Consider the following 10,868-nt stretch of genomic DNA (forward strand, 5'->3'; position numbering starts at 1 on the left):
CAATCAGGGACGAAGGGAAATAGGACCAAGGTTGTCCTAGAACCAATTCAGTCTGGAAAATATACATGTGAACACTAATATTTGGTATGAATTCATTTTGTGTCTATTAAATGTTTAATGAAATAAATGCTAGGTATATCTAGACATGTTGCGACATCACTCGATAAGTTTTCTCTATATTACTCATCAGATTACTTCGACATATAGATGTTGATATCTGTTAACATGTGCACAACAAACCTATTATATACTGATTTTTCTTTTACTCGTTTCGCACTTTGTTCCTATCCAAAAAATTTGTATCTAATATTGGGACCCCCCAAAATTTAGATTCTCAAAATTTAGATTCTGAGAGAGAGAGAGAGAGAGAGAGAGAGAGAGAGAGAGAGAGAGAGAGAGAGAGTTGTATGCAACCCTAAACCCTAATTCCCACACACAAATACATATGTTTCATTTGAACGGCATGCAAGCTTGACAAGGCATTTAGTTTCAACTTTCAATAGCTCAGCTTAATTTTGTTATTTGCATACATGTGCGACCAATAGGCACGTACGTACCTTAGAAAAGTAGAGTTTTTTGTTGTTGAGCAATTGGTTTAACATTTAATTGATGTGAAATTAACGTAGGATAAATAGTATGTGTATGAAAACTAATATAAAATCGCCACCACCTTTCTCCATCAATGAGTGCATTGTTAGTTTAAAAGCAAAGATTGCATATAATCCAATTTTTTGTCCCCATGATGGCGGCTGAGCTCACTCTTTCGGCAGAATTCGCTATATGAATACTTTTTAGTATATGATTTCATCTAACAAGATTTGAATAAACTGAATGAAAAAATTACTAGGGAAATCATACTTTGTAGATTATATGATGTAGTGGTTAATCGTTGGATTCTTTCTTTAATTCATTAAATAAGGAATACAACTATTGATTGCCATATCATATCATGTAGTCTATAAAATATAGTTTAAAAAAATGATCTCTCTACCATCACTCTAAAATGAAAATCGATCGATGATAGCTGCCTAGCAGGGGCAATCTAGCATCAATAATAATAATTTCATAACAGAGTATAGTATATTCAACGAGTAATGTTAGACTTACCACCTATTTCTACCATGATTTTTACCATCATTTTAATAGAGAACTCGCGAACATACGTATGTGGGTATCATCTCTATTAGAGAGATGATACAAATATACAATAAGAGAAGCATTTTTTATATTCAATTGCTTTTGGAATTATAGCTAGATATTCCATTGGATTTGGATATCTTGACAATCAACATTTTGACGTAAAGATCTACCTCGATCGATCAAACAGAACGATCTTGATATGCAGCAATAATATGAGAGTTTTTTTTCAGTGTAACCGTCACACAAGGTGGTACACCACGTGTCTCTATGTAAATGGTTGGATATATGTGTTAAAATGTTAATAACTTAAAAATTAAAATTTTTCACCACTTACATAAAAACACGTGGTGTACTATCCGTGTTCCCGTCACAACTAAATTTTTTTCCAATAATACGGCTTTATTTAAAAGGAAAACTAATAAAAAAGGTTTGAAAACTTTTAGTTTTAACGATAAAGACAAAATAAATAGTACCATAATTAATTTTTTAATGTAAAAATGTGGTTTTTATTAAAGTGAATAGTACCAGCAGTTAAAGTTTTCTTATTTAAAATCACAAAAATAATCAAAATGTAATGTTATAAAACTAAATGACAGAAGCGATTAGCATTTCTCCACTAGCTAATATCGATGATATCCCACTTCCATAGCTTCTTCTTTTCCATCCCATGATCCCATCCCATCCAGAGGGGGGTTGTGGGTTCCCAAAGAGATTAATATCCATATATGGAGGGTTAATTATATATTCAAATGAAATAATGAATTAATACGACAAAGACCAACCAAACTGATAGCATAGAAAATTAGGAAACACAAATAAGTGGGAACATCACAGAAAATAAAAAAATGGAGTAGATTATTTAAAGGTATGAGAGCACCATCGACGGACATTCCAATAATTGTACAATTATAGCACCTAAAAGTGGTTCTTATTTTTAATTAGTTAATACTAAGTCTCTTATCATTCTTTAATTAAGTTGTCTGTGTCTCTTGTATCTCTTTTCTCTCTTCTCTCTGACTCTCACTCACTTGATATTATGAAACACGTATACATGCACTTTGCTTCACATAATATTCTTATCATTCTGTTTCTGTAATTAATGTGTATGGAAAATTGACGATGGCATCGCAGTACATATGACTTTGTATTTCTTCTCGTCTATATATATATATATATATATATCTCTGCAACAAATTCAAACCTGCATGCATGTAACACACACACACACAAATTAAGAAGTGAATTCTGAGTTCCATTTCTTATTTTTCATGGAAGATGAACATAACAACTGCAGAGATACAACTTATTGAGAACACGCACGCACTTATAAGCAAAAACTGATCATGTAATTCCTGTATATCAATAGTTAATGAGTCAAATCCAAGCTAGTTGCAGTGCTAGCTACTAAGTGCTGTGGGGATAAAATAAATTAAAAACTATCCTATTCGGAACTATATCAAATAAATTAAGATCAGTATCGCGCCTTTTCTCTTTAATCAGTTTTCTAGCTCTCTGATGATTGGTTGGGCTGGGCCTGCTGGGACTCGGGCTCGGGCTCCAGCTGGGGCTGCTGGGATTTGGGCTCGGGTTCCGGCTGAGGCTGGGGTTGATGATCGTAATCTTCAGAACCAGTAGAATGGCAAGCGAGTTGTTGAATGAGGGCCAGCAGCTCAGAACGCATCGTGGATTCCAAAGAAGTATCAATATGCTTTATGATATCTGGAAATCGATCACCATCATCAACCTTATCATCATCATTTCTTTGTATCTGATCATCTGCACTACCCTTGTCATCAACAACAACCTTATCTTTTTCATCTGCACTGTTACTGCTAGTAGTACCACTACTAGCAGTAGTAGGGCTAGAGGAGGAGGCGGCCGCGGTGCAATAGTACCATTGGCAGATGACTCTAGCAATGGCCATGACATATAGACCACAATCATAATAGTTGGTCTGCCGTGGCGTTGGCAATTGTTTAAAACAAGGGTCATCATTCATATTATCAACCCCCCATCTAGACCTAGACGATGATGACGAGTCATCATTAGTACGTGCGCAATGATGGTTCAAGTAGAGTTGACTGTAGTAGTCAAGATGATGATCATGGTGTACCCAACGATAAGGGTAGTGGTGGAACATTTCATCATGATGCAACCCCCAAGGGTAGTGGTGGAACGTTATTTGCTCATCATTATGTAACCCCCAAGGGTTGTGGAACATTTGCTCATCATCGTCATCATCGTCTGGTGGCTTCTTTTTGTCATTCTCGTCTGCTGATCTCATTTCATCATCGCCATTGTCTTCTGCTGGCTTCTTTGTATCATTGTCGTCTGCTGGTCTCATTTCATCATCGCCATTGTCTTCTTCTGGCTTCTTTTTGTAATCGTCATCTGCTGGCCTCATTTCATCATCGCCTAGCGCCTTGTCGTCTGCTGGTTTCTTTTTGTCATCGGCTTCTGCTGGTTCCATTTCATTGTCACTGTGGCCTGCTGGAGGAGGCGGAGGAGGGGGAGGGGTAAACCAACGATTGTAATGATAATATGGATACCTGTACATCATCAGCATCCTAGCCCTCTTACTACTTTTATTCTCATCTCTAAATCTCATGCAGCAGCTGTCCATTTGTCTGGGTGGACTAGTAGTACTAGAACTACTAGCAGGTAATGGATGACCTTCGCTAGTAATAGTAGTGGAAGCAGAAGAGGCCGAGGCAGAGACAGAGGCGCTATCTGGTGTATCAATCATTCCAACATGTTTCTTAACTGCTTTATAGAGTTTCCAGGCATCGGAACGATTCATACTCCCCAAGCTGTCGTAATGTACAAATGTGTTTGATTTTCTGTAAAACACCAGCAAGCTCCAGTGAGTTCCGCCATCATTCTCACCCACGTTCCGATTGTTATTGACCGTGAAGATGACAACTTGCTTTTTGAGCACCTCATTAGACTCCTCAAACTCCTTCAAACTCTCGGAATCCTTCGAGTTTGCCAGCCAAAATGACAGCGTAGGCGGAACCAGAAGGATGTCATCTTTCGACAAGGATGAGTGATGATTATCATCGCCTAAGTGGTGGTGGGAATTATTGGAAAGATAGTTGAAGTAGAATTCAATGAGGCAATCATTCAAAAAATGCGGGCCTTTAAGCAGATCCAAGTCAGACCTTCTCAGTACAACCCCACCATAGCTCAACGCCTCCTCCTTTTGATCCATCAATATTTTCATTAGAATCGCGAGATGAGCTCTGCCTCTGCTGCAACTCAAGCAGTAGGAAATTAAAATATGTTATGAGCTTAACTAACAAACATCAAAAGTGACTAAATCAAAAGTGACGGAATCAAAAGTGATGGAAACTGACTAAAGATTAAGCATACAAACATGCACACTAAATCGGATTCAAATCAAATTTGAAAACTAGTAACAATGTAAATTGATACAAGGCATATACAGTTAGGTCAGGTATACGACTTGGTTCCCTGCCAAAATACTGAATTGAATGGATTGATTTCATTCATACGGTAAACCCCTTTATATGTACATCGCAAGTCTCGAGCTTCAAGGATTAGGATTCCTTGGAAGAAAAGAAACTTAAATTACATACAATTACAATACTTAAAGAATAAGGAATCCTACCCACCCCCTAGGCATCTGTATGTTACAGTTTTTTCAACAAGGTCTGATACTAACTCATGGTGTTATATATCAACAGACATAAATATAAATATATACTATTTAGAGATGATCAATTAGGGTTTCAAGAACGCAAAACAAAGGTAAATTAAGAAAATTCCACAAGCAATAATATATGCATGGAGTCCTTGCAACCTTTTCTGAAGTCTCTGGATAGAGGTCGCAACTGCAGCAGCACCAGTACGGATTGAAAGACTGGCTTAATTAGCAAGAAAGAGTCTATATGATTAAGGAGCCTTGCGTACGTGCACACAAGAAAAGAGAAGACTAGCAGTAGCAAGAGAAAATTAGGGTTAATTCTCACACACAATTTATACGATACATTCTTCCTAATTGCTTGTAAATCGCACCGCAAATTAATTTCGGTGAATCCTTTCCTTACTGGATTTGGTTCCTTTTTCTATGTTAATTTTTTTTTTTAAATTCCAATATAAGATACTTCTAGTTAGTGTAGATGATATCTTTTGTTCAATAAAAAAAAATTGTAATCAAATTAGAGAGTAAGACGCGGATGGCGCTTATCACAGTGGCGAAAAGCAATTATGTAAATATACTCTAGTGTGGGTTCAATCCCTCTTCCCTCTTACCACTAACAATTTAACGCCCTAATACTATCGTTTGTGTAAAAAAAAATTTAGAGTCAAACCTCCGGAATTTTGAACTCAAATACTAAAAGGAATTTTAAAAGTTCATGGTACTGTTCACTTTAACGAAAAACTACATTTTTACACTAAAAAGTCAATCTTGTACTATTCACTTTACCCTTTATTTTGTCCTTATGATTAAAACTCAAAATTTTCAAGTCTTTTTCATTAGTTTTCCTAAAATTTTTAAAATCAGGTTGGAATCCTAAAACATTTAGGAATTCAAAATTAAAAAAAAATTCAGCTATATAGGAATTAATAGTGCGAAATAGGTATTAAGTATCCATATACAAGTTTTAAGCTTTGAGTGCAACGAAATGCGTTAACCGTCACTTGACGTTTTAATATCCTAATTCAATGTAATATTAAAAAAAGTTTCACATGACATCTTATTATTGAACCTGAACACCACAATAACAATGAACTTGTTGCATCTAAAGTCCTCACAAACTTTTGTTTCCAAGTTTCCTAATAAATTCACGCACTGGGTCCCATGAAAATAACAAAATATTGAAAATAGTAGTGTTTAAGGGCAAAATTGTAAAGCAAGCAAATTTGCTTTTGAAATGTGGTTGTCTTGATCGTCGAGTTAGTCACTTTCGAACCGTTTGCCAGCCAAACCACAACGAGTTAGCCGTCAAGAAAGATACCATTCTCTTCGTCTCGTCGAGAAGTATGATTTTTGTTTTTAAATCACTCGAATATTGAAGAAGTTATGAACGTTTAAAGTTTATCCAGTTTTCGACGAGTTTTCGTTTTCCCGCGAACCAATCACCTTTCAGGTGATTTTTCGACCATCTCCGGCAACCATTGGCCTTCCAAATAGATATAATCTTGTTCTACACTTTCCTATCTTCATTTTGATATATTATGGATCAAATTTGATTAAGAAACGATTGAATTACGAAGCTTTAAAAATTGCTCAAATTTCCAATCAAGAGCTTTTTAACGGACCAAAGTAATGGATGGTGGACAATCTCATGGACCATTTCTATTGATTTTCAATTTCAGGAACCAAAGTGATGTGTTACGCAAATCTCATTGTTCATTTTGGATAAAAAGCCTAATAAAAAATAACAATCATAAAAATGTCTTCCTTCGCTAGTCTGTCCATTACATTTGCGTTTAATTGTCAAGTAGCTCTATAAAATAAATAAATCCTTCTTCAAAATGGCTCTAGATAACCAACCGAGCCAGCCATGGGGATCGCGGGAGCATGCACTATGGAGTGGATTTTCATATTTTGGAAGGGCACCAAACACCAACCCCGCCCCGGGCCCCCCCCCCCCCCCCAAAACCCCCGGTTGAGGTTGAATCAGTCTCTTTCATACTCTAGTTCCATATCAACAAATAATAACAAAACCAACAAAGATTTTGAACTCTACCGCATCCTGCAACTATAATGTTTATTAAAAAATAAGACTAGAGAATCACTAATGAGATTAACGGAACTCATCATGGTAATAGTCCTCTTCCTCATCATCATTGAAAATAGCGCTGTAAAATACATATGGGTTCTCTATCATCTCTCCCAGCGTTAGTTGCCCATCTTTATCTGTATCAGCCTGCAGTTCGCAAATTTGTCGATTAAAGGCAGCACAAGATATTTACTATCAAACTTCATTTGATGTTTTCAGTGACAGAATAATGGCAAGATTGCAAACATTACTTGCTAATCAACTGATAATTCCACCGTCTTATAAGGTAAATATCTACTAGCATGAAGGCAATACATGACTTTAGAATTCGAATACCAACATATAGAGATCATGCCCAGTCTATAAACTACAAGCAATTTTGAAAGTTGATCTCCAAATTGCCTCTTCGAGTGCAAGATAAATCAACAGACTTTGACACTTGAAGTTGCTCTGATAGAATGTAGAAAGTGATTCATCTCTTAACACTGTTATGCATAAATTCACAAACCTTAATTTATTGTTTTGAAATGATTTAACTCATCTTATCTGGCAAGGAAAGGAACTAGGAAGCCCTTGCTACACGGTGAGAGGAGACTAATTTCCACAAAAAAAGGGCAACTAGATCAATGCTCATATGAACCATATATGCATATGTAAACGACACAAAAAGCACAAATTGATAGATCCATCAAAAGTAGAAAAGAAAATACTTTTCACTGTAAAAATGAATACCTGTGATATAATGTAATCTGCTTGTTGTTTTGCATAGTAATGTTCTGATGGATGTATCTTTCCAATAATAGGAAGTATTTCCTCATCTGACAAATACCTGTGGATATGCAAGACGGAAACAAGTAAAATAATCATGAAAAGGGAAACCCTCTGATAATTACACACAAATAAAAGCAGCTTAAAAGTACCCATCGCCATCTTTGTCAAGCTGAGCAAACAAATTTCTAGCTGGGAACTCCATCAAATCATCAGACTGATGTGTGGAATTGTGATTTTCTTCATCATAGTTCCTCACCAAATCAAAGAGGCCATGGAAGAATTCTTTGAAGTTAATCTTTTCATCTTTGTCGGTGTCCCTTTCCCTAAGGAGGCAATGGAGCATTCAGACAATTAGAGAAGCTAAGCAACAATGTTAGAATGACATCGCGCAATGACAAATAAGATGATGTGCAAGGGAAAATGATAAAATACTATAAAATATAAAAAAAGCTGGTGAAAAAGGAAACCGCCCATCTCAACTGGTCAGTCCCTGCTTCCTAACTTCCTATATCAGTAAATGTTTCTTTTTCTCTTTTTGGTTTTGATAACAGATGATTTTAGTCCAGGAGAAACCCAAAATTTTAAAAATAAAAGCAAGAGAAACTTCAATATATTGCTTGAAAATTTCCTTGTCATGGTGCGTGCATCTGACCTACAAACTGATATCCTACAAATAGATATTGCTCATATGGATACAGACAACTAGAATTTCAGCGACGGGAAATCAATATTACCTTACTTCCTCCTTACACAACCACTTAAGTAGCTTCGGGTTTTTGCTATCAGCTGGGTGTAGAAAGCTAGAAAAGGATGAGGAGAAAAAGCACCGCCATCATGTTAAAGAATGTATTTGAAAGGGTATTATGTACAAGGAAGTTGAGAGACAGGTAGAAGCTCACTCATTGAACTCGGTTATATTAAGAAGACCATCTCCATTCGCATCGGATGCATTAAAATGTTCCTCTTTCCACCAACCCATATCATAGCCAAAGGAGCTGTTATCTGGCACATGGAACATAAATCGAATCAGTGACAAGGAGAATATGACAGCATACAATGATCTAGTTGAAGATGGCCTACTCCTAGATAACAAATGACCACCCTGTTTCACCAGATACAACTTTCCCTCTTCTCACCCATATTACCGCCGTTGGAGCATTAGTACTAGGAACTGAACAACATTCCAACACATTACAGAATGACACACTAGTTTTACTTAAATTAAGCTGTATCTGCCGAAGACCAAAAACCACAAATTCCATATAGCATAGCCATGGATTGAATTTCGCTTTTCAGCAGTCAATAAAGCCAATATAACAGAACAAGATATGAGAAATAACCAAACATATGCAACAACTTGCAAAGACAAAACCTGCATTCTGAACCCAACTGGGGGGCTGATACTCGGCAAAGGAAACAAAGCCGTCACTATTCTTGTCGTGAAGCTCCATATCCCTCTGAGTTCGATGCAAGACTTCCCTCTGAGCCTGGTTCAAGTTCCACTGAGTCAACTCGTCCTCGGTGACGAATCCATCAGCCGGGTCGACATCAACCTTTGGAAACAACAAGAGCAACCTGTTGGTGACGTTGAACCTGTCCTCATTGTTCAAATAATCCTCAGCGTCCATGAAGTCTTCCCACTCGGGCTGAGACTCGGCGGCCGGTGCGGAGTCGTGGGAGGCGTTGAAGGCATGATCGAAGTGCTGCTGCTCCCACTTACGGTCCTCGCGGCGGCGCTCAATGTCAGCGACGAGGGGGTCGAAGGGGATGGGGTTATGGTGGTGGAGGGGGGGAGCAAAGGTGAAGTTGGAGCGGAGCTTGAGGCGGCGGTGGCGGTGGTTGCCGGGTTTCTTTGGGGAGTGGGAGATGAGCAAGAGGACAAGGACTGCAATTGCTATGTATATGATTACTGAGACGGACGCCCTCACCATTGGAACTCTGACGGTGAAATTGGAACGAATCGCTCACTGTGAGTGCACCACTAGTATTTGGAAATTTGACTGACTAGTATACCATATGGACTAGACTGGGAGAAGAATCTGGGGAGAAGACAAGAGAATCGGAGAAGAGGAGGACAAGACTGATTCAATTTAATTATTTATTCAAATGAATGAATGAACTTGAATGAACTTGCGGATCTGCTCTGCCTCTGCCCGTCTGCCGCCACCCAACCCAGCCTACCATCCCATTCCCACTCTTAGTTTTAATTATTATTTTTTTATTTTTTATATATTTTTTATTTTATTTTTATCGAAAGATAACGTTAATAAGTTAGATGTTAAATTAGCCATCGACAGAGTTTAAACGCTGTCATTCAACACATTTTCACCATTATGATAAAATGTCATTTGCAATTTTAATTATTAATTAATTGTTTCTTTTAATTTGTAACCAATTTTCATTTATTAATTTATTACATTTTTTAAGTCGAAGTACAACATTGGGCATAGGGCGAAGGGCCTTGATATCAAAGAGGTTGCATTAAATTATTATATTTAACTATATGTAGGTGAAGGAGTGCATGTATGGATGACAATTCAAACATTTAAACTCAATAATCGTGGATAATTGTCCGAATATAACATATTTGGGGATGAAAATTTGATTATATTTTGGATACGGGGAAAAATCGAAAATATTATTCAATTATGGTTTCAGATATGATTATAGGGGTCTCCGATCTGTATCCGTCCCCACATCCAAACCGAACATCGTCACGCCTCGATTCTAGGATCGGGGTGTGTCAATACATATTACATATATAATATAATTTATACATAATAAATATCGTGTTGTATAATATGTATATATATATATATAGGGATAAGATCAAAGAACAAATATTTTACAAATAATGATAAGATTAAGGAACAAATATTTTTATAAATATTTTTACATTATTTTTAAGCCTTTAGATTATATGACATACAATGGTCCTTATTTATTCATTAAATTACATGGATGCTTATGTGAATTTTAACTAATATTAAAAATAAAATAAAACATAAAATCTATAAGGAAATGAAATATAAAATTTAAAGGGAAGAAACCCTATAAGCGTGAACTCCATTAATTCGTAGCCTCCATCTTCCTCTTTGCTAATGAGGTACACAACTCCATGCCTTAGATTGATACGAAATTCTAATGCCCTCTACAACAGAACCAACATACCAAGTATTTTGGACCACTTATTTTATACTTACAATC

The 10,868-nt window shown here is 36.7% G+C and overlaps 1 protein-coding gene across 1 annotated transcript; it reads right to left on the reverse strand.

The window, feature by feature from the left end:
• Window positions 1–6,546: 6,546 nt before the first annotated feature.
• Window positions 6,547–9,851, reverse strand: LOC126608345 (uncharacterized). Its single transcript, XM_050276215.1, has 6 exons — window positions 9,034–9,851; window positions 8,561–8,663; window positions 8,396–8,461; window positions 7,811–7,984; window positions 7,623–7,719; window positions 6,547–7,037 (listed from the first exon to the last, which is right to left on the reverse strand). The coding sequence occupies exons 1-6, from the start codon at window positions 9,590–9,592 to the stop codon at window positions 6,915–6,917; spliced, it is 1,122 nt and encodes a 373-aa protein (XP_050132172.1). The 5' UTR covers window positions 9,593–9,851; the 3' UTR covers window positions 6,547–6,914.
• Window positions 9,852–10,868: the final 1,017 nt, after the last annotated feature.

Source organism: Malus sylvestris, chromosome 16 (genome assembly GCF_916048215.2).
Source record: "Malus sylvestris chromosome 16, drMalSylv7.2, whole genome shotgun sequence".
Taxonomy (NCBI): Eukaryota; Viridiplantae; Streptophyta; class Magnoliopsida; order Rosales; family Rosaceae; genus Malus; species Malus sylvestris.